Below are 25,476 nucleotides of genomic sequence, written 5' to 3'. Positions count from 1 at the left end.
TCAGAAACCAATACAATTTTTAGCTTCAGTATTTTTATTCATTATAAAAATCTTTTAAAGTATCAGAGTGAACATGGTGGTTTTTTGATTTTCAACTTTGCACATTTATCCTGCTGTGTTTTATATTTGTAACACTAATAAACATCTATGTATAGCTTTACAATATCTGATCAGGATGTAACTGTCTGGCACTTTTATACATGTCTCAGCCTGTCCTGATACTCAGCTTCACCAGGATTTCTGAGTTTGCCTGAAATCACTCCAAAATGAAGAGCTTTGAAAATTTACAAGAGTACCTATGCATCAGCAATTCTGAGAAACATTGTAACAGTTTGAGAGGTTGAATTTTTCTTAAAAACATTAAATGTAAACTCTTTCAAACAATACAGGTGTCCATTATTTTCTAATAAGTAAGATTTTAGCTACTCTTGAAGTAGCTTTAAGGCCTTCATATAATTGAAATTAAGATCAAACATGTTAAAATTCAGTGTACCATAAAAAATACAGAACTTTTACAGGTTTGCAGTTAAAAGTAACAATCCAGAACATAACATGCATGCAGTAATTCTTTCCAAACAAATTCCAAATCCTTGATGTTGGCAGTTCTGGCACATCCATTGCCAGCAATGGGATGCACAGTAAGGAAACTCTCTGATGACAAGAGTTGGGTTAACAGGTATTAAGCCATACCCAGGTGCCTTTACTGATAAATACACACAATTCAATAATCAGCATTCAGTAATGAAAACATGCGTTTGAATAAAAAGTCAAACTTCTCTTTTCCTATCCTGTCCCATATAAAATCATTTTAATTTTACAATTATTGGTTCTCTAGAATACACAATAATCAGGTGGATACATGACAGGAAGCCAATTTGCAGTGAAAGTTGCACAATGAGTCCATCCAAGCAACTTCATTAGCTGAAAAAAAAGCACACATTAAAAAATGAGTCTTACTCTTTTTAACATCTAAATCTAAACAAACACTGCAGTGATATCAACTTTTACTAAAGATGTCTACTATCAGAAAGACAACAGATTGGAGATCTGGTAAGCTTTGAATTCCTCAGTCCTGAAAGAGGGACCCCTCCTCCCCCTTCTATATGATCCACATTCTTTCAATGTAATGCACAAGAATTTAATCTTAGGAATTTCCATTAATTCTCCATTAAATTCTATGAGCAGCAATTATTATTAATAATAGTAAAAAATAACAGTGGTTAAACAGCAATATAAAGGGATTTTTATGCAGATATCTTTGACTAAGTTATCTCTGCTTTCCTTTATGCCCCAAAGTAAGTTCCAAAAGTAAATCTGCTAAAAGCAACAGTTACTCACAAAAAAAGTTATTCTAGAAAAAGGAAGGAAAAAAAAAAATCACTGTTTAAAATGAAGTCTGAGTTACAAAGCCTGGATAAAGTTAAAATGTTACATTTAGTGCTTTCTAAAATGAGAGGAGTACAAAAAATTCCAGAAGATTTATATCTTACTTCTGAAAGCTTACACAGCATGAACGCAGCCCCATTACTTGACCAAACACTCCTTACCTGAATGCAGTTTTTTAGGTTGTCCTTTGTTGGCTTTTCTTCTGCAAGTTTTGTGGCAAACTTGAGACCTCTTCCATACATTTTATTTACCAATGCATGCTTATAGGCAAAAGTCAAAACCTACAATACAAATTAAAAAAAACCACAAAGCATATTAGGTACCTTAGTATTTTACAAGACTTCAAGTAATATCAAATTCTGTTCAGGCAGCAGAAGTGATTTAAAGTAAAACATTTACACGAGATATTTGCAGTATAACAGATGATTCACGGTAGTAGTCATAAACATGAACTTCCTAGAGATTATTTCTGACTTGACAAAAATATTTGACTTCAGAATTTATGTAACACAGATATCGCTGTTTTAAATTTTTGTCACATTTCTAGCTTCTTTGGATTTTCACTCTCTACAGGCAACTGTATGGCATATTAAAAACATAACTAAAGAATCACCAACCGGGCAGGTATATTTTTAACCCAGAGAAGCAAAAATCAAATACAGAATTTTAATTCCTAGGTAGTCACAAACTTACTGCAGAAATAAGTATGAATGTACACAGTGAATGATACATACAGACAAAGACAGAGAAATGTTACATAATTATAAACAAGCAATGAAGACAGGTAAGCATGAAGATAAGCCTCAGGTTTTAGGTCAGCTCTTCACTATTGGTAATTTTTTAAGAAGAGATTATAAAAAAAGTTCCTTCTTGATAATATTATTTCTAAAAAGCCAGCCTACAGTCCTTACCAATGCAGTAGTTCATGAGAGCAAATGAATGTGTCTACCTAAGACCTAATGTAAAAATAAATCAGGTTCTTAACACCTGAGCACTGACAGCATTCAGGGTTGTTGCAAGACGGTTCAAACCATTTCACCAGCTGCAGCACTAAGAATTAGAGCAATCAAGACACTTTCATACATTCCCTTTGGAACACTAATAGAGAACAAGATATTTTTTACTGAAGAGTGATATAGCAGTAAAGTTGGTGGATATGGTGGTGTGTTTGTTGCTGGCAGCGTTTACAAAACTTTTATTAGAGCTTCCTATTCATTTCCCCTCATTCACTACAACATTTTTCCTTAGCTCTGACTCCACAATAAAGGTTGAAGATTTGCCACTTAAAATCTCATTAAGAAAAGTTAACAAAAACCCTTCAAAGATGTTCAGAAATATGTTTTGCATTACAGAAAAAAAATTAAATATTTCTCAAGAATATAAACATTAAGGAACCAGAGATCTCAATCTTGCAAGGAATGAAGAACCTGTCTAGTTTTAGCAGCCTGAACACTTCCACTTAATGTTAATTACATGCACAAGTCTTTGCAGGATCAATAAATAATTAAAATATTAAAAAGAAATAAACAATTATCAAGCAAGTCAAGGTGTAATTTTGAAGCTTCAAGATACTATGCAAAAGTACTCAAGAGCTGCTCATTCTTCTTCTGTCTTCAAATACTTATTTGGCTGTGTTGAAATATTCACTTAAGCTGTTGTAGCTTATAGCACACACATATATGCAACAATGAGCATACAGCACCATTCACATATACGATTTTCCAAATATTGCTATTGGAAAAATACTCTGCATGCTGCATTCTCAATCCAATTATTTTGGATATTTTCCTAAAGCAAAACACATTAGCAAACATTTCTGAATAACTGCTCAGTGGATCCATTAGCAGACTTAGTTGGCTAAACTAAAAACAAAATTTCTGTTCTGTAAAAGATGATAGAACCACAAAACAAAACAAAACAAAAACTTAAAAAAAAAAAAAAATCAAATGAAAAATGCATTGGAGCTCTCAGCAAATATAACATTTTGGAGGCTAACCAGAAATAATGTCACTGCTCTATGAAGAAAGCTCTTACCTGACCCTGTAAGTTTTGAATGGTTATTGAACATCAGTGATAAAGGCAGGAGGAAAGCCACTTGACAGCATTTCTTTCGTAACAGGGCTTCCTAGAGTTTTTGTGGCAAGAAAACAAAGCATTTTACGAAATACCCTTGCCCCGGCCAAATAAAAGGTTGGGTATTTCTAAATGAGAAAAAGGTTCTCTGCTGAACCAAAAGGTTGAAAACAATGCTTCAAGAGCTCTTGACATAAGACAATTATTTCTGTCTTAATGTTTGGAAAAAAAACCCCAATCAACTGTATACAAGTTCAGCAAAACTACTAAAACTTCATTAACATTTAAGAAGTTACAAACAATGCATGAGCTGCTTTACAATCAGAATTTGTTTACAAACAAAAGATGTTATATAACAAATGGTACTTTACAACTTGTACACATATTGGCCAAATTAAGCCTTACAGATAAAATACTGCAAGCTTTATAAGATCACAGAAGTAAAGATTATGATTCCTTGATATGTCTAAGGAAAATATAAACTGGAGTGCTATGAGATATAACAGAAAACAGCTGCTATCTGAATGTATAAAACCATCAAATAAGCCTATTTGTAGTATCCAAAACCAAACTGTTAGATGCAAGAATAGTACTGACTTCAAAGTATTTGATATGATTTAATAACTATATAATGAAATAATAAATTATACAATAAATATAATGAAGGCCAGCTTTTGCATAAAAAGCAATATGGACCAGAATTTGCACAAAGAGCCATAAAAGGGTATTGAGAAAAGGCAAAGCATTTTTCTAGGATACTGGGGGAAAAAAATCACTGTTAGATACTTTATTCCCCAAGCTAATGGCCTGGAATACTGTATGTGCCAGGAGTCAGATCCATGAAAGTGTTTGGCTGTCCACTCCTAACTAGCTGCCTAACTTGCCATTGGCTATAAAGATGCATATTTAAGACAGTAAAATGCTGAAATGATCTCTCCAAAGACATTTGTGGGGCTGAAGTATTTTAAAGCTAGAAAACACTCTTTAAAAAAGTGTGTTTGAATCTCTCAGTACTAAAACACCTAATGGAACTTTTCTAGTATCCTAATGTTACCTATGGAAACAGACTTGTATAATCAATTAATTCATCATTTAAAGAGCTGATTAAAATAAATCTATATTCACATATAGTTAAAGTACTAAGTTAAACAATACAATCTCTAGGTAACATATTCCAGCTATCTGTAAGAACACTGAAGTTGTAATGTTTACAATTCCCAACAAACAACCTTTACCAGTTTCATATACAGATATAATAATAAACTAGGCTTTCTTAGCTACGTTTCTTGATTTTTTCTTTGGTCTATCAACTGCTCTATTACAAATAAAAACTACATTAATAGAAAAAAATACTCATTTTCAAGGAAGCAAGGGGAGTTAAGGGAACCAAATATCAGGAACACATTTTTGGCAGTGACTGAATCAAATCAGCTGGAAAAGACAGCTGCATCTGACAATGCAAAAACAGTATCAGGAAAAACAATCTAGGCTAAAGACATTTAAAAGATAAGATGGAAAGGTATGGGCCTTTCACTTGTTTTTAAACTTATTTTTAAGTGTGACTTTTTCCTTTTCCCCCTGGGCTAATAAAGGTTGAGGGGTATTACATTCTATAGATTGGTCATCCCCAAAAACAAACACGCAGCATCCTACTACTCTCCTGTATCAGTTGTGTTTAAAACTGAGGATTTTGGCCTACAAAATTTAAAGTCATGTTCTCGGTAAAAAACCTAAAGGTTAGCATAAACATGTTAGCATAATCAATCAAATACTTGCTGCATAAAGCTGTCTTAACTGGAGTTTATTTGAAATGCTTTTGTGTACACAGTGGACATAAGTATTTTCTTCCACGTTTAGTTTAAAAAATGTAGTTTAAACCTTCAGACAATAGCTGAAAGTACAAACAAATGCACTTACTATCGAAATTAAAGTTACTTCCCTACATACTTGCTACAATATGGCGACAAGGAGGTTACTTCAAGGATAAACAGACAATTAAAAGGGAACTACCAAATGCCCTGTGGTGCCCAGGTGCTACATCTGCAGAGGAGAGATGAAACAAGGGACAGTACTTTATTTACTTGAAGGTGAGAAGAAACACACAGAAAAGTGATGATGCTCCTGATTCCGCTTTAGAAATATCCTAAAAGAAAACATGGTCTGTCTTGGTTCTCAAAAATGTACTTGGCCTTTTAATTACTGACAGCTGCATGAACTTTATAGGAAGCTTAGAACTAAACACACTTAGAGCAATGTTTCTATCTGAAGTCATATATACACATATAACTGAATGATCAGTGCAGCACTTAAATGCCTGATTTCCATCCTTTCCCACCCAGATGTCCCATCTGTTGAGCACCAGTATTACACAGCCACGTCTACATAAAAGAAGAGCTCCACATTTTCATCTCCAACACACTGCTTCAGAATAAGCTGGCTGTCTCTTAACACCTCTCCTTTGAAAGCCATTCACACAAGGTCTATCCTTTATCTGACTTGACTGCTCCACTTTCAATCTGTGCTGGTTTAGGACGGGTTAATTAATTTTCTTCACAGTAGCTGGTATGGGGCTGTGTTTTTGATTTGTGCTGCAAACAGTGTTGATAACTCAGAAATGTTTTAGCTGTTGCTGAGCAGTGCTTGCAGAGAACACTTTTTCTGCATCTTCTCCCTCTCTCCACCAGTGAGAAGGCTGGTGGTGCACAAGGAGCTGGGAGCAGATACAGCCAGGACAGCTGACCCCAACTGACCAAAGTGATATCCCACACCACATGACTCCATACTCAGCATATAAAGCTGTGTAAGAAGGAGAAAGGGGGGTGGTTTGGAGTCATGGTGTTTGTCTTCCCAAAACATGGTTGCATGTGATGGAGCCTGGCTTTCCTGGAGATGGCTGAACACCTGCCAGCCCATGGGAAGTGGTGACTGAATTCCTTGTTTTGTTTTGTTTGTGTGCAAGGCTGTTGTTTTACCTATGGAACTGTCATTTTCACAGCCTGCAAGTGGCTCTGGAGGTCTCATGACAGTCTATCAATTTAGATTTTGAGTAATAAAACCCAAAAAAGTAGGAAAAAGAAGACAAACACACGACATAAACAGGATGGAAGTTATTTCCATAGGAAATGCAACAAATCTTTTTAGCACTTCATACAAATCTTTTTGATCTTTTAGTACCTATTTAAAAATATAGAAGAAGAATCGATTTACAGAGCTAAACCTGAATATACACTTTGACAAATCCATGGTTAAGACAGTCAAATGACAGAGGTTCAATTCCTCATCTGTAGAACTCAAATCAGAGTAACTTATTCCAGGCCCAGAGCACACAGCTCAACAATAGTATCTGTCCTGATATAAAAGCCAAAGAGTGAAACTCCTAACAAAATGGTTGTATTGGCATTCTTCCACTGAAATTATTCCCATCAGCTTCAAAAAATAAAAACCAGGAGACAGAAGTAAACCAGGGGTTACTACGCTGGTACAAAGTTTTGCATTTACAAACAGACAGCAAGGAAATCATGTGCCAAACATGACTGAAGCACAAAATCTGCTACCACATTGATATTATCATCAGTTAATGATTAGAGGAGATATGCTGAAAAGATGCATGTGTACAAGGACATATACATTAAAGTGGGGAGGGTAAGCACCATCAGCCTTCTTGACCAGGCCTCCATCTAAAGCACAAGTTCTTACTGAAAGTTTATCTACTGTCAAGAAGTTAAATGTTTTATTTTGGGTTGTTCTCTACTCTTTCAAGTTGTTTTTTTTTTTTGTAACTATCTGAAGTGGTTTTGGTAATTTTACATAATTATCAACAAATACCCTGATCATTCCATCTTCCACTAAAACACAGTCACATGTGACAGTTAAGTTCAGAAACTAACATCCAAAGTTCAGAAGTTAAAAATACAAAGTCATAACCCCTGTAAATAATAAGCTACATCATTAATCACCTACAATGGATTTTTTTTTCCCTTCTGGAATTGCTGTCTTGTATGAAGGAGAAAAAAATTCACCTCTCAGGATGAGGAACTCTGAAATGTCAGGGAAGTCTGTTCTAATAAATATGTAATTATTTCCAAGGGGTTCTTCCTTTACCTCTACAGACATTACTGACAGCAAAACACAAAACTTCTCTTGTCCATGGTGTGGCAGAGGCTACAGCATGCAGGACTGAACAGGGTAGGGACACTTGCGTGTACAGCTACAAGAGCGCAGAGGTTAATCAAAAATATTCCCTGGAAAGTACAGAAAGAAGCAATTCAATGAAGGAAGCAGCTTTCTTGTGGAAATCTGGTACGGTCTTACACCCTTCCCTTAAGCTCTACATTCACTGGAACAGAGATGGGCTTACCATGGATTTGACAGGCTTGGCACAATCTCTGTGGAAAAAGGTCATAAAGGAAGCACAACAACAGGGACATCATGGAAAAGTAGAAGGGAGGAACGTACAAGGCTGTACACACAAAGGCAGTGCATAATTCCAGAAGAAACCATCAGAAAATCCAACATGCAAATGAAAATAAAACCTGCTCTGGTTTCTTACCTTGCTGTCAAAAAGATCAGTCCATTTTGTTGTTTCCCAGAACGTCTCTGTCAAAGCTTCTGAGCAGCTCTCATGATCCTCATCTTTGCCTTCTGCATCACTGGATGCAGCCCCTTCTTGGGTCTGCAGATGAAGAAGTTGGTCAGCCAGCGCACTTCCCTTTCGACACAGTGCATCCACTAAAGTACTCTTCTGTTTTTCCATTTCACTAGAGAGAAAAAAAGAGTATGAAAAATAGTCAGCATCTTTTGCAGATACCTCCTTAAGAACAGACACAGTGCTGAGTTTAAGCTCAAAAGTTTACAGTAGTTAGTACACACAAGTCTATTTAGTGTAAATTAATCATAAAAGATTACCTAAAGATACTATGCATTAAAGATAATCATTCTTCTAATTATGAAATGCCTTAGATGACTTAAGGCAAGGGCAACTTGGTATTCTAAAAGTAAGTCAGCATCTTGAAATACAGCTTTATAACATAAGCAGATACAATTCTGCTGACTTCAAAGGAATTGCATCCATTTAAAGCACCATTGAATTTGGTGTTTAATTTCAGATGTTATATTCAAAACACATGACCTAATGGATCAACTTACCAAGAAATGTTTAGAATTAAGTTTATTACATCAAGGCTTTCCTTTTATATCAGCAATTCTATAATTACACACAAGTCTGGATTCAGGATAGCTAGAGCAGACAGACTAGCTTTACAACTGAAATCTGATATTTTATAGATAATCAACAAAGATGCATGTCCCATTTCAAGGGCCTAATATTCAGATCTGTGTTCTGTTACTAAAACACCACCATGCTACACACAGCAAAATCCATCACTTATTCTCCAGACTAAGGTGTCACCTTCAAAATAATGCCTTCCTAAGGAGATACATACTGATAGCACAAAGGAACAATCTAAAACTAAAGAAGAACAATGGGTCTCAAAAATACTCTGAAGCATGGTCCCCATGCTTTTCACAAATGAAATCTCTTGCAAGCAGTTACTTCTTAGGCTGGCAAAAGATGGGAAAAGTTGCAAAATACAAAGAAAAGGCAAGTAGCATTCAAAACTTATGCTCCTACTAATACTCCAGTGGTCCCTCTGAGGGAGGGATTAAACTTGATGCAACAACTTAATATCCCATTTTTCTGATACATTCAAATCCTGAAAGAACCCTTGTTTATTTTATTGAATAAATAAAAGATTGGAAGTTTCAGTGTCCCTGTGTTTCTGGAGATACACTAAGAGAACAAAACAATTGTGCAGTCATATTTTAAACTGACATAAAAATAATACAAGTTATCAAAAACAGTTACAGTCATTCCATTTCTTACATGCAGAGACAAAGTACATAGACTACAGAAATAGGATGCAGGAAAATTATTTACTGGGTAGGTACTTTTTTATAGTAGTTGCATCAGGCCTGGGATCAGTCTTCATAGCAAAATATACTGCTAATGCTGTTTGATCAATATGAGAGATTACTGTATTTGCAGCTTCAACAATTTCATCAAGTCTTTTCATTCGTTCCTAAAAGAAGAATATGAAGACGTTCAGCACCATGAAATCACACTACTTCGTTGTTGATTCTACTAACATTAGGGTGATTGCAAAGCTATGCAGAAATAACATTTGATAATTCAACATATTCTTTTCCACTTTGTTCAAATTTTGCTTAAAACACCCTAGAAAGTCTTCAAGATTTTTGGCATATTTGGTTAATTTCATTGAAAACTAACTCTGAAATATGAGGTTGGGATATGCAAAATACAGAGTTTGCAGAAAGAAAATTACTTTTCAGTACAAATCAATACTTTTATATAATGTGGCAGTTATTCAGAAATAAATATAAAATCAGAACCAAATGAAAAGAAAAATATGTGGCATATGCACAAAGGTGTCTCTAAGACAAAAAAAACCCATATGCAAACTCTTCTGTTAACAGTTCCTATTTTTGAGGACAATGATGGAAGCTGGATTTAGCTATGTCACTTTAGGGAGTTACTGTCAGCTCTCTGGGTCACGCTGCTAGGAGAAATTACCAGTCCAGATGAGGACTAGAATAGGATGTGTGTTTGTTTCAGTAGCCACCATTCAGAATAAAACTGCTGTAGACTAAATAAGTAAGAAAACTTAAAACGTGTCTAACTGAACAAGGCATAACTTGGTGAGCAAACACAGTTTGGTTAGGCATACTTTCTTTTATTCTGCTGTGGGGTTAAATTAGAAATTTCTGCTTTTTTATACTGAGTACAGTCATTTCAAGTTCAAATGTGCTCAAAGAAAGACTTAGTTGTTTAGGCTATATGGATGTATTGAGACAAATCAAGTATAAGAAGTGTTAAATAACCTTTTCAGAATCCAGCTGATGAAGTCTTGCAACATACAGAGGAAGATGATTAGGAAATGCTTCTTTCAACTCACTGTACATGTCAGTGGTATCCAGCCTAGAAGAGAGGACGATACAATACAAGAGTACAGATTCTGAGTATTTTTGTGAACTTCAAGCTGCTTCAAGTTTGTGTAGTAATGACAGCAGACATACTTGGTCATCCACTGTATTTTTAGGTCTCTTAAAGCTTCAGCAAATTCTTCTTTTGCATCTTTTTCTTTTTCCTGTTCTTTTTCTTTCTCTTTGCCGCCATTTTTACTTTTTGATGGTGATGGTATCAGATGATAATGAACAGTAAGGACATCCTGGAGGTGGGAGAAGAGACACATACTCAGAGGGATACAGTACACTTTTTTCTGATGTCATATGAAAGCTAAATCATAGGAAGCAACTACTCTGAGCTACATATACAGTGAGTAAGGGTTCTGAGAGGAAAGATATTAGACAGTAAAAATTCGGGAAGTGCTTTAAGGTTTTATTCTAAGCAATGCAAAGATATAAATATTAAAACCATACACTGGGTATAAAAAAGAAAGCCTAAAATTTAGCCACTTTGACATTTGTACATTCACATAATTTCACATAATATTAGTTACAGAATAAGGAAGGTGGTTTTCTGTTTTGTTTGTTGATAAAAAATCAAATAACTTGGTTAAAAGGGTAAGTGAAAAAAGACAGCGTTCCTACCCTACAAACCTGGCAATAAACAAATGAAAAAAGATGGCCGAATTCTAAAAAATAATACCACAGTAGGATAAACATGAAACATGTCACAGGATATGTTTATTCCTCCCAAGATACTATTTCTTCCATGTGCATACTGAATTAGCTGACGCATCCAAAGTCAACTGATTTCCAGTTTGCTGCCACAGATTTTCCAGTTTCACCTATAGCTCAGCTCTAATTAAGTAGACACAACAGCAAGACTTTTTTTAAAACCTTAAATGGTAGCATAGAAATATCACTACAGTTTGAGTTCATGTTACACTAGTCAATAACCACCATGAGAAAACCAATTACAGCTATTTAAATGGAAAATCCTAACTCAGACCATGTTCTTGAAGTCCATTTTCTCACAATTTACATATAAGTTTGCAAATAAGGTAGCATTAGATTCCATCCATTGATTCTAAAACGTCAAACTGCTGGGTGAGGCCATTTGTTCCTTTTGGTTTTAATGCTGCAATCATTAAACAAGCCTCTCCCTAAACAATGAGGGCACGTGTCCCATTACTTTACATATATACGGGATACTTCACAATGAAGATCACAAATTTAAATCCTCTAGATACCACGACTTTGTTGCAACATGTTTGTTGCAACAAAATATTGAGTTGCATGCTTAATTACTGTGGCAATATAATTACTCTTACCAATTGTTCCAGAATACATTTGTGGGAGTGGTTCCCATAAACCAGGTCAGTGTTGTGTAGTAAAATGAACCCTTGCGTACAAGACGGAGTTAAAGTTACTTAAATAGCAAGTAAAATGGTGACAGAAACTGCAATAATGGACTTCAACACTACACTTCTGAAACATTCAAAAGTCATGCTGCAGAAAACTTTTATTTGAACTTATAGTTCAAACAGACCAGCATCTTGCTGTTGGTTACTGAACATAATACTGGTAAAAGCGATTTCAGTATCCCCTTAGAACAATTTTTACAGCTACTTAATGTGTAATCACAGAATCACAACGTGGACATTTAAATACTGTTTTCTGAAAACTAGTTTAGATAACCAATCTGCATTAAAGTGCAGCTTTCACAGGAACTATCCTACACACATGCATTGCAAGTATGAAGTGCACAACCAGTCAATATACCTAAATCAGCCTCCAGCAAGACCTAGGGCCAGAGCATGACAAAACAGGTCATGGAACTAAGCACACACAGGAAGATACAGAGGTCAGGAACATGGTGTGGGAATTACTAAGGTAACTAGAACAGTAGAAAGCAATAAAATAATTCACTAAAGCAAACCAAACATTTTAAGAAGCCTAAGAAGCTAGTTCAGCACAAAAATCTTAATTTACAATATTTTCTAAAAGATGTCCTCTACCGAGACTAGTATTTTCCTAAGAAAGAAACCTGCCTTTCTAAGAAATATTCTTAAGAGTTGAGGATTCTCTTTTTGAAAGTCCATTTTCATTTCACATATTTTTGGAGTTACATATCTAGATGACTCTGCATTCTTAAGCCTTGTCTATATAAGAAGACTCTACAACTGTGGTTAAAGTTTCAAACCAAACATAATTGGATTAACAAAATCTCCCTTATGTGGATGAACACTTGCATTTTGAGAGACTAACCCTTTGTAGCTAAACCATCAACAGGAAAATGTTATCTCCCATTTCTCTCACATAGGTACTTATGGTCTCATGAGGCTGTGCAAGCCTCACAAGCTATGACCACTGAAAGGAAAACAATGAGCTTCTGACTCAGGCACCTTCCTCTCAAAAGAGCTTACAGAGCAGACTTCACCACAGACCTCAAACTTATTTAATGGGATAAATAAAGTTTCGGTTATTATCACATTTAACCAACTATTACAGGGCATTAAGATGGACTGAAGGCTGCTTTTTTTACCTGCAAGCAATAGGATCATTTATAACACTTGGCAACTCCCTAGGTACCAGATGATCTCAGAATGGCACAGTCATTGCCAATACAGAAACATTCATCATTTGAGACTAAGGAGAAGAAAGGCAGCTCTTCACAGTTCAGCACTCCAATCTGTTTTCTTATTCGAATTTCTCTCTGACACGAACAGAATTCCTAGAGTAGTGTACTGGATTTCAATTTTATATATAACTATAAAAAAATAGAGAGCTATAGACAGAGAAAGACAGCAAGTGAGCATACTATCCACTGAAAAAATTACTTTAAGGAATTTTCAAATTTATCCTCTAAAAAGATATGCAGTATTGAGAAACTGGGAAGCATACAGGATATGCACCTTGGTCAGTGTACTCTGGAGTCTTGTAAGCCTCACTGGGTTTACTTTTAACTGAACTACAAGCTACACACAAAAACAAACACAGTGCCATCAAAACAGTCACCTCTTAAAAGAGCTTAATTAGCAGTTAATTTGTCTTCAAGACTTCTATTTAGATTTCTGTTTGGCGTTCTCACATCTAGTACTTTATATTTAAAACACACATAAAACCATTGTTATTTGTACTTCAAAGCATTCACAGCAAAACTAACCACAGGGAAAAGAAGCTCCCTCCAGGAACACATCCCAGGTATCATTTTCCATTTAATAAGTATCTTCATATTAATGCCTATCTGCACCTACAGATGAATATACATATGGAATTTGAATCTGCTTTAAGATGCATGGAATTTGTGCAGCTTATTTTTATGCCAACTCTCATTTAATGGGAAATTAATTAAGCTTCTTGAAGTTACCAGGCAGGCTTACACAAAATTGTATCAGACACACACCTAATGCTATTTTTGAACACCTCATGATTAAACAGGGATATTGTCATAATGCTCAAAGGAAGTTACCCTTTTACATGTGACTTCACAATGGTATTTGTAAGCCTTCCACTAGTACTTATCAATATCTCCATAATGCATTTCTTGCTTTCAATTGGAACAAAGGATAGCAGAATAGGTAAAAAGGTGTAGAAACTTTCCATCCCTTGGCTAATTGTTACACATTGCTGTTCAAAAGCTGCATTATGTTAACTGACAAAAAATTATTCCTACAGACCCCAAAAAGTCAACATGTTTTTCATTCTAACTAGGTTCTGGACAAAGCTACAGACAAGCGACAAAAGTAATCAGATTGTAACTGCATAACTAATGAAAACAAAGACGCCTGCTTATTATGTGGAGAGAACCCCTTGATATTTTTGTATGGTTATATATGAATTAACTAGCTTTGGAAACCTAGGCTGCTATTTCCTGGCACAACCACAAACTGGTTTTATGCAAAATAGAGACACAGTCAGGTGGATTGAAACCTGCTGAATGTCCAGGCCCAGAGGGTCATCAGTGACACGTAGCTGGAGGTCACTGTTGTAACTAATTATGTACTGCAGGGGTCTGTTCTGGATTGAACCGTTTGATGTCTTCATTGATTACCTGGATGATGGTGCAGAAGGCACCCTCAGCACGTTTGTTAGAGACACCAAACTGGGAGGAATGGCTGATATGCCAGGGAGTCTGCTGCCATCCAGAGGGCCCTCAAAACGCTGCAGAAATGGGCTCAAGAGGAGCCTCGTGGAGTTCAGCAAAGAGAAGTGCAAGATCTGGAAAAGAATAGATCCAGGCACAGTACATGCTGGGAGCCATCCAGTAGGAAGGCAACTTGGGATTGTGGTGGACACGAGTTTGAACATGAGGCAGCAGTGTGTCTTTGTGGCAAAGAGGGCCACTAATCTTACAAGAGGGCCTCGACGCATGTCTGAAAAATATGAAAAATCTACACATAGTTTTTTTGACTGACTGCATCACTGAAGAAATATATAAACAAGTTTTCTTTGCTGGAAAACAACTGCATGTAAATTTATGACAGGGCAAGGTAAATACCAAAGTTTTTAAACTAGGAAGGCCTCTGAATTGCATTCTCAGAAAAATGCATTAATTTTTGGAGCTCTTACAGAACAATGCTCTGAAATTCACTGTGTTTTATTTCACAGAATATGCTGAGTTGGAAGGTACCAAAGGATCAACAAGTCCAGCTTCTGGCCCTGCAGAGCACTTCTGGCCCCAAGAGTCACACCATGTGCCTGAGAGCGTTGTCCAAATGCCTCTTGAACTCTGCCACGCTGGTGCTGTGACCACTTCCTGGGGAGCCTGTTCCAGTGCCCAGCCACCTTGTGGGCAAAGAATCTTCTCTAATATCCAAACTAAACCTCCCCAGACACAACTTCAGGCCACTTCAGGTCCTGCCACCGGTGACCACAGAGAAGAGACCAGTGCCTGTGGCTCCACTTCCCCTCATGAGGAAGTTGTGACAGCAATGGGGTGTCTCCTCAGTCTCCTCCAGGTTGAACAGACCAAAGTGACCTCAGTCATTCCTCATATGGCTTCCCCTCAAGGCCTTTCACCATCTTTGTTGCCCTCCTCTGGATACTCTCTAATACTTTGTCTTCCTTTTTTTTTTTTGTGGCACCCAAATCTGCACAATATTCAAGGCGAGGCTGCCCCAGTGCAGAGCAGAGCAGGACAATCCCACTGGTGCTGCTGTTCCTGATGTCTCCCAGGACACGCTTGGCCCTCCTGGCTGCCAGGGCACTGCTGACTCATGTTCACCCTGAGTTGGAACATGAGTTGACCAGGATCCTCAGGTCCCTTTCCATGGTAGTGCTTTCCAGCACCTCATTCCCCACTCTAAACCATACATCCAGGGTTGCCCAGGTGCAGAATCCAGCACTTTCCCTTGCTGAACTTCATATGGGCTGTGACAGCCCAGCCCTCTGTTTTGTCGAGGCCTCTCTGCAGGGCCTCCCTGCCCTCAAGGGAGAAAACAGCTCCTCCCAGTTTAGTCTTGTCTGCAGACTTGCACAGTATTCCAGTCCTGTGTGCAAGTCATTAGTGAAGACGCTGAAGAGCACAGGGCTGAAGATGGAGCCCTGCAGAAATGCACAGGTTTATGTGCTGCTGGCACACTGATGAGTAATAGATGGAAGTAACAAGGACAGTTTTTATTTTAGCTTGGGTGGTTTTACTGCTCAGAACTGAACACAAATCTCTGTTCAAAAACCAAAGGAAAAAAGAAACAACAAACAACCCCCAAAAAATCCCCAAATCCCACAAGCTCTGAAATCTGTTAAATAGATTTTGTTATTCAAATTGTATTATTATTAGAGTTTAATTCCCTTATTAGAGATTCACTTAGTGAAGACCTTATACCCTATTTACTAGGAAGCAAGGCATTCACATGGGATTTTAAACTATCTTTCTGAAAGTGATCTGGCATGATTTTCAGGTATGAAAATAAAACTCAGCAACATAGTGGAGCCCCACTAAAATCTGTCTTGTAAAGCCTAATCTCATTCCCACATGGTTATTACACCGAGACCAGAGTAAGTCAGCAGGTTCAACTTCCAGCTTACTATTCATAAAATAACAGAATATGACTATAAACTATGTTATTCATGGTTATCAGGTCTTACTTCTAACAAGGATCCTGACTAATCTAGATGTCACTCCAGAATGAAGTACCTTAAAATCAACAGAAAGTAAATACCTTTACAACTTAAGAACAAGAAAAAACCCAGTAACTTTATGTAGGTAGTCTAGTGAAATATATTTTCGCATTTTTAAAACAAACAGTTTCACACTGACTGCTGGCAAAATATTGTATTACCTGATGTGAAAATACAAGAAAGCACAATATTAAACACTGTTTTACTGAATGTCATCCCCTTTCTGAATTATCTTATCCATGCTCCAAAATCCATTCTGTGAATACTATTAGCTGCTACATGACTGTATCAACTCTAGCTTCCTACTGTATGTTTTTTATGATTGTAAAGAAGACAACTCTCAATTCAGTAGACTGGGACTACAGTTATATATTCAATTATTCAATTCAAAGTGTTAGGATCACATTTGAATTCTCAATCTGCAGACAGAATAGGCAGAAACACTTGCCACAAAAGGTCTTCACACAAACACTGAACATTCCTGAGGATTTAATAACAAGAAAAATTGCAGACCACTAACACCACATGCATTTTTACAGCACTTATTGCGGAAGTATACAGATGCTGACATGCCTCTCAGCTATGTGTTACAGTAGTGTTTTATCATTCTACCAGTAAACAAACTTAAGGTGCTGAAGTAAATAACTCAGGTCTAAGCAGGTAGATGAAGGAGACAAATTAAAAACCAAGACCGGTAGACAAATTCTTTAAGTCAAATGCAAAAAGACTTCAGTATATCTTTTTCAAAAACTAACATTCAGTACCTTTTTAAATTTTCCTTGTCGCTTTGCTGCAGACTGGCCCTGGGAGTTAGAATAACATACTGTAAGAAAACATGCACACACCACATAGGATGGAGACACCTTCTCTGTACAATTATAGTTATACGTCCAACCTACAGATTTCCAAGTTTTAGAGAGTCACATCTGTGATCAAACATGCTCTTAAAGCATGCTCTTTCAGGTTTTTAAAATTAATAAACCAATGCATCGCTGTATATACAATTCATTACTCCTGCAATATAAGCAAGTGTTGTTAACCACTTAGCTTCAATTAATAAATTACAGAAATTTAGTCTAAGAATTTTAGATTTTTGACTGTTTAGTGGCATTGTTCTATTTCATAATAAATACAGAAAAATCAGATACATTTTTCCCTACCTTGCATCCACCCACTGACTTAGAGACAACTGTGCTGCCTGGTCCTCCTTTTTTGTCTCCTGGTATGTACTGAGGTTCACTAAAGGCAGCAGAACGTATCAGATGCTATTTGATACCATCCTTTTTCCATTGAAATATGACCATAACAGTAATGCCTTAGGCTATGACATAAGAAACACCTCAGCTAGAATTTCTTTCTGTGTAGGATCTTAAGTATTCTCCATCACGTTAAATTTGACAGGCTGTACTACCTAGATCCTGCTTCCTATCCCAAAAACCACTCTACATAGCCACTCAGTGTGGTTTTAAAATAAAACATGCAAGATTGCAACCAATAGTTCAAGGAAGTGCACAATTCTAGCTAGGGAAACTAAATTACACTAGTGTAATGGATTTATCATGGATTTATCATTTATCATAGATTTCATAAAAACACACTTGCAACCTTACAGGAATCAGAAATAACTATTAAACTAGGTATTTTAGAGCTCCTAGTTACTGGGTTTTTCCTGATACATATACTCTCCAGATACATTCTCACCTGCAGTTATATGCAATCTGCCCCAAAAGTCCAACCAATTCAGACTGAATTAACTAAATGTTTATGCTCAACAAGATCTAAAGATACATGCCAACCAACTCACAGAAACTTATCTTCTATGAAGACATACTCTAGTTTTATAAATTTTGTTCAGCCACATGTAGGGATATATGGACATACATCAACTGCCTCTGAGAACTCACAATCACTAGGATTGACTAAAATTTAGTCTCAGGCTTACCAGCTAAGGGAATCTTCTAAACACTGTAGCACCAGATACACAGAAAAGTGACATAGTTACTATAATCACTGTTGCGTTATATAGAGTCATACAAGTTAAAAAATGTTTTTCACAGGATGTTGTGTTATGAGCAAAAAAAGACCCTTCATCTTTTTTTTCTAGCCTCACACACAGATCTTATACCATTCTGTTGAAGCATACAATCATATTAGTGGTTGACAACATCAGTGTGTAGCAGGTAAGAAAACCTTATGTATTTGAGTCAGCAAATTTTCTACTGCTTGGTAACAGTAACATATGTGTTCAGAAAGCACCTGTTCTTGCTGAATATTGCATGCATGCAACCAAGAATATTACAGAACCAACATGCACATAACACTGTATGTACGTACTTTTCATTCAAAAATTATATTAAACTAAGGAGTTACATAAGGACAATTTTAAAGGCTCCACACCAACCAGAAAGCAGTTGCTTCTAGAAATAAAAGATTTCAGAGCAAAAGAATTAAAACTCAAAATTCAGAAAATGCAATTATATTTGAAATTAGAAGATGAAAATTAACAGAACTACTTAGAAGTTATGAAGCAGAAACAACTGCTTCTAAAATGTATTAAGTTACCAAACCTAATGCTCTTTAAAGTACTAACCCCATACAATACAGCATTTCCTGGCATGCGATTTGCTTGTTAGAAAAAATTTCAGAAAAAAATCCCCATCATCCATTTCATATACTCACAGCTTTCTTTCCAAGTTCTGTTTTAGACAGAGTAAGACTTCCTGCAAGGTAACATCCTGGTCCTGCTCCTTTAGGTATTCTGTTCAAAGAAAGTTAAGTTCAGTGTTAAAACCAGGTTCACGAAGGTTCCATGGAAACTACAATAAAGAAGCCAAACAGGGAAAGAGCAAGACGAGGAACTACCAAGCCTGGACAGGCAGACACTATTAAAGTATCATTTTAGTGAGGTGCAGAGGCAGCTGCCTAGATGTAGACAAGAAAAACAACACTGCGTAACTTACTTGTCATCAGGAAGAGATGTAACAAAGAATGGCTGACTGTGTTTTGGTGGTAAAGTCAAACTGTTGGACTTCTTCTTCCCTAAGAGAGCAAGGCTATGGTTTTCATAAATATCTAAGCTCAAGGTACTAGACAACCTATGAGAAACAATAAATGGCAGGTCTTTGATGCGATCCAGCTCACTGTTCTGCTCATGACGGATTTGTAACCGAATAGTGTAATCTCCTTTTTCCAGTTTCACAGAATACTGAAAGAAAGAAGTTCTCATAAATGTCATGATTAAACATTTCACCATTCATAAAAAAACTCCAAATCCCAGAAATATGACTGTCACGTTCTTGATCCATATAGCTCTAGCCATTTAAACTGTACTAGATTGCTTGGTTTTGGAATCTCCTGAAAACAAGAGTGCTTTCAAGACATGATAGCAGCCAATACTAAATTTTCAGACCACAAAAGAGACTGACATAATTTGTTCCTATTTTAGTACTGTTTATCAGTTAAAACAGATAATAATCAGAACTCCTGTTAAGCTTTCACTTGAAAACCTCTGCAGCTTTGCCTTGATACACTTTCAATTTACTATGCTGGGGTACTTTGCAGTTTAGATCACAGACTATCTGCTGCTATCTCAAACACTGTACCAATTTTCCCACCAAGGGACCCAGTACTCCTGTAAGATATAGTTTAAAGAGCTAACAGACTCTTTGTCCTGAGCTTATTACTCAGGAATATGCAGATAACATCATCTCCATTACTTAAAAAACCCCCCAAAATCCAAAACCAAAAACAAAACTAAGCATCCCTCCCCACTCCAAATCACCCAAGGAAAAAACTTCCAGACTCTGAAATTTTTACTTTTGAAAACATTCTTTTATTTTTATCAACCAACAGGGCACCATGTGGCTGTTTTGAGTAGTATGCTAAGTCTCCTTTCTGATACTGCTGCAGTACTACTGAAAGCAGCCCCAAGTACGAAGGAGCAGTTACTCAGAACTATCCTGCTCCCAGAACCTCCCTCTCCTGGGCTAGAGAGTCATGCTTCCTGTTGGTTTTTCTTCCTGAACTAAATAATTTTGAATTGCTTTACAATTGTTATATGATGCAAAACACCAGAGATTTACAGCATCATAGTCCACCAGGTCTAAGTAACAAAGCACTGTGGTGATGTCTAGATTTTATAACATCTTAAAAATGCAGGTTAAGGAACAGAAGTTTACACAATGCAATTTCTGAAAATAATTTATAATCTTTAAAGCATGTCTCTTGAAACTATCTTTTGTACACTTCCAGAATGATCAACCTATCAAAATTAACATTACATTGATGATTTTCAACTGTGATTTTCGATTGGTAAAAAACAGTTTCAAAAGAAAAATTCATGAAAAATGTGTCTTGTATGATATTTTTTCCTTTTTAAATCTTTTTTAATTTCTCTCTACTTCCCCCTTGATCCAGACACACAATCTGTTACGGCAGAAAGAGATTCTAAAGGGTAGAGTATCTACAAGTGTTGGGCAACAAACCCCGTTTCAAAGATGACAACAGGAAGCAAGCGAAGCTGAAGCATGAAAAAGGCTGTTTGAAGATAAACTGCACAGAGGACAGTATTCATGAATACAGGAGCCTCTTCTCTATCAGCACACAAGTCAGACTACAGGAAAAATAATGGATTCTTTCCACCTTGTTCAGGGAAGTTTAAGGTATTGTCTTGGTAAAAATCCAAAACAAAGAACAACATGATTTTGAATTCATTTCTTGAAAAGCAACAGGTAAAAATCCCAAGAAATCGGAAGTTAACAGCTTTTCCTCTTTCTCCTTCCTCAGGAGAGAAAAAAAAAAAATCACATTCTATTTCATGGACATGTATCTGTCTTTTTTGATACAAATACATCACCATTGCACCTTGTATGTCTTATGAATATATAAGAACATGAAAATTATGCAGCATAAAATGTAAAGAGATAACAGGAGGCCTGGAAGGTGAAAAAGAATGAACACTTTCACAGTTTGCAGCAAACAGAAGGGAAAATAAATACATTACTCTGTACCTGGTGTGGATAGGCATCTCCTGAACCCATTTGTCTTTTGTTCTGGTCAAAAATAATCCAGAGTTGACTATCAAATTCAGACTCATACAACAATTCACAAAGAAGTGGACAGCTTGGAGTTACTTCTCCACTCTTAGGCTATTAAAAGAAAGGTAAAGGCATTTAATCTACTAGAATTCTACAGAATAAAACAAGTACAATCCCTACATGCATATTCAAAAAGATAACTGAACTGTAGACTGTCTCAAACAACAGTAGCTTTTAAAGTGGATCAAATCGGAATTTTGACTGTAGAGAGTCTAGAGTGTGACTCCAGATCTCCTTTCTGAAAGAAAGCTAGTCAAAATTAAGATCTGGTTTTAGAAAACACGCTGTGTTTATTAATAATTAAAAAAACAAAAAAACAGAAAACAAACAAACAAACAAACAAAAAAAAAACAACCAAAAAAAACCAGAACTACAATAACCCTTACCTGATGGAAATTATAAGTCAAAATCATCTCATACAGTTGACGATTGTTTGGTAAAACATCTCTGGAGCCCAAAGGTTTTATTTTCGCACTCACTGGTCTGCAGTTAAACAACAAAAGGTTTCTTGAGAAACACGTATCCTCTATCAACATTTATCTTGCTTAAGTAGAAACATGTTCTGAGGTACAACTGAATTCAGCACATTCCAAAACATCTCAGCTACTGCAATTATCCAAGCAGCATAAATTCCTCAGTTAAAATTTATGTCCAAAACCAAGGATTAGTGACACTACAGATACTGCCAAAAAAAGCCAACATAAAAGCCAGTGTAGTAAGCATGTCTAAATGCTCAAAATTAAAGGCCACAAAAAGTTTGAAGAAAAAAAAAATCAGGTTACATTTCTAATATCCATGCTGAAAACAATACTTGTATTTGTAACTGAAAGATTAATGGGATTGCATTTAAAAGAGAGAACAATTGATAATTCCTTGTTATAGAAGATTGTATCTTCAGAGAATGTAAAAAGTCTTACAGAAATCTGAGTGGTAACACAGAAGAATGTACACTACAGAGTGTATATGTTAACTGAGATACAGTTGGGAAAAGCAGGTGAAGTTCAGGCAGCCAAACAACTTAGACCTTAAATGTCAAAGAATACAAACAAAATAATAATAATATAGGAAAAATCTAAGCTACAGAAATAAAGAATAGCAGAAACAGGGTGGTCTGGCATCATTTAAGTTTAATCATTTCATTCATTAGATCAGATAACCTCTGAGCAGAATTTGTCTCTAAGGTTCTGCCAGCTCTCTTGTCGCCAAGGGCACAGACCAGTCACCCAGTAAGATAAGGGTGCTGGGTCAGACCACAAGCCCATTTAACCCACGTTTCCTAGTCTGGCAGACACTAGATACCTGACAGAAGTCTTAAGAACTGAGTAATACCACAAACGATATGTCTCCCTAACATTCACCCTGTCTCCAAGCACTTGAAACAAAGACACAGAATGAAAAGCCATTCAATAATTTTCCCTTTGTGTTATGACTCATTAGTTCATTCAAGAAACACTATACCTGCCTTAATTTAAATACATAAATATTTCTCCATAGTTTACTTAATTGCAGTTCATTTACTAACAGATAAATGACTTACAAAGAGTAAAGAGTACTTCCATTTTTCCAACCAAGAATGAGGCAAAGCTACATTAAGGGACTGTTTTATTTCCTCATTTAGGGCACATCAAATGGATTATTTCTGAATCTAACGTGAGGTGGTACGTTTGTTAAACTCCTGGCAATCTCAATTCCAGTTACAAGTATCCAAAAGCCCCAGACAGAGCCCAAGGTCTCCACTGACAGGCCCAAATAATGGAAAACTTTGGATTACTGACCACTGTGAAATTGTCTGTCCCACATCTCAAAAGTACCACTTGAACCACATGGCATTTCTTTATCCTTCTGAAGTGAGCAGTGCTGCACTGGTTAGAAATTTTCCAGTAAAGTTCTTTCTCCAAATCAGCATGTTTCAAACTAACAATGTAAACACAGCTTTCCACAAAAAAAAAAAAAAAAAAAAAAAAAAAATCTGCACCAGATTCTACAGAAATACTTTTAATCAAGCAAGAGAGAGAGCATAGTCTTCCCAGATCAAAATCTGGCAGGATCCCAAGCAGCTGCTTAGGAAAAAAAAAAAAAACCAACTCAAAAGACCAAAACGAAATAAAAAAAAACCAACAGGACAACAAACAGTAGCATGTAATAACCCAAATAACTCTACAATATTTTTTTTTAGTTATTAAGTGTCTTTTACCTCTAAGCATTTGGAAGAAGTGGAATATTTGTGTAAGTTTTTCTTTTTTCAAATTAGCTTAAGCAAAGTAATTTGTATCGGAAAATTCACTGTAAAGAAGAGAATGCTGAGAAATTATTGGTGTTTCCAAAACTATTTTGAATTTGACAGGAATATTTTTGTAACCCTGAATTTCACTGCTAATGTGTCAGCATTGTAACTCTACATATGAGTTTTCCCAGTCTCCCCCAGCAGTTCCCCAGAAACTCTACCTGAGTGTTTGAACCCAGCTTTTCAGATTTATGCATGGAGCAATATCTTCGTACTTCAACAGGGACTGAACATCGAAGCGCACGATGCCTTCCGAAGCGTGCTAGAAGAAGAGCACAGAACAATTACGCTTCTGTGCACTTACAACAGCAGATGGGGACCACCTGTTATGACCCTCAAAAATACAATATAAGCTGTAATTATTTATACTTTAACAAGTAATACTGTGTATTATTGAAAGCATCACAAGTGCATCTCTATTTTACAACAGCAGATAATGCTGGGACTTGCAAAATTATATAAATACAACTTCAAACTCCAGTTATTCATTTTTCCCCCTTCCTTATTTAAATACATTGTACATAACTTGTAAGTCATACTTCAGGCAGGACTGCATTTGTTTGTGCGTTTAGGATGATTTATTGTCAATATGTAATTCAATATACACAACCTAGAATATTAAAACAAGTATTTTATGATGGTTCCTAGGAGTATTATTACAGAATAGATTAACTCTGCAAAAGACAAACAATATTGCATACATAGGCTTGGTGATGAGCAAAATAATTTGAGAAGTTTATTTCTAGTAGTCTCCCATGACAAAGACACTAGTATATGAGCACTATTGAAATTTATTTTATATAAGTTACAGCTGCTGAAAAAGAATGGGCAAGACTATTTGTATTCTCTTATTTTTTATTGTCCATTATTCATTTGGTATAATCCTGCTGGGCTGGGGGCAGCTTCTTTGCACACTATCACCAACAGCTCTTTCTTTTTCTGTTCTACCAGTTCAAGACCTGGTGCCTTAACACACTACACCCACTCTTTCTTCCTCAGTTTATTCAGCTCTTAGAGCCTGAACACATCCAAATTCACCCATGGGACAGCCACAATTTACTCTGGCCTTTAGCTGGAAAAAAGGCAGGAGACAGGACAGATTAGCATGGGCTGCTTCATGCAGGTACCAGCTGTCAAAGAGCTCTCTCCTGAGGGAAGCAGTGTCAAGCAAGCCAGGTGGCACACGACAGCAAAGAACACAGGACCAAGACAAACTATAGATATGACACTAACATTTTTAACAACTTCTTCCATCCTTTAGTATCACAGACCATTAGGAATCATGACACTGCCCCACTCACTGTACCTTCAACTGCTCTAAATGATGACTCTCAAGCCAATCACCACATCTCAACAGAACACTGAATAAAAAATGAATTTAAATGAAACTTTACTCTGAATATGGTACTGAGAGTGCTGTTGTTTTAGCAATGGTAGTCTAGAGATTCAAGTTCAAGAACTGTGGTCCCAGCAAAGCTTATTAACATAAAACACTTGGTATTGTAAGCATATTTATATTTTCAGCCTTTTAGT

General features: G+C 36.3%; 1 protein-coding gene across 3 annotated transcripts in view; it reads right to left on the bottom strand.

Annotated features, from left to right (window-relative positions):
• Window positions 1-16: 16 nt before the first annotated feature.
• The window catches only part of TPP2 (tripeptidyl peptidase 2), a 50,840-nt gene continuing 25,380 nt past the window's right edge, over window positions 17-25,476 (bottom strand). The window contains exons 19-30 of one of the 3 annotated variants that reach the window (XM_063392382.1): window positions 24,105-24,205; window positions 22,046-22,142; window positions 21,573-21,710; window positions 19,524-19,768; window positions 19,243-19,321; window positions 17,328-17,366; window positions 10,552-10,703; window positions 10,357-10,453; window positions 9,406-9,536; window positions 8,009-8,216; window positions 1,548-1,667; window positions 17-921 (exon numbers count right to left, since the gene is read on the bottom strand). In XM_063392382.1, the coding sequence (XP_063248452.1) occupies window positions 832-921; window positions 1,548-1,667; window positions 8,009-8,216; window positions 9,406-9,536; window positions 10,357-10,453; window positions 10,552-10,703; window positions 17,328-17,366; window positions 19,243-19,321; window positions 19,524-19,768; window positions 21,573-21,710; window positions 22,046-22,142; window positions 24,105-24,205 (1,497 nt within the window). In that variant the 3' untranslated portion in view covers window positions 17-831. Of the gene's footprint in view, window positions 922-1,547; window positions 1,668-8,008; window positions 8,217-9,394; window positions 9,537-10,356; window positions 10,454-10,551; window positions 10,704-17,327; window positions 17,367-19,242; window positions 19,322-19,523; window positions 19,769-21,572; window positions 21,711-22,045; window positions 22,143-24,104; window positions 24,206-25,476 lie in introns of those variants that run through there. The other 2 variants (XM_063392383.1, XM_063392384.1) reach the window with 2 other exon arrangements.

The sequence above is a fragment of the Prinia subflava genome, chromosome 3 (assembly GCF_021018805.1).
Source record: "Prinia subflava isolate CZ2003 ecotype Zambia chromosome 3, Cam_Psub_1.2, whole genome shotgun sequence".
In the NCBI taxonomy this organism is placed as follows: domain Eukaryota; kingdom Metazoa; phylum Chordata; class Aves; order Passeriformes; family Cisticolidae; genus Prinia; species Prinia subflava.
Note: the sequence above shows the minus strand (reverse complement) of the source record. Positions and strands in the feature narration are given on the sequence as shown.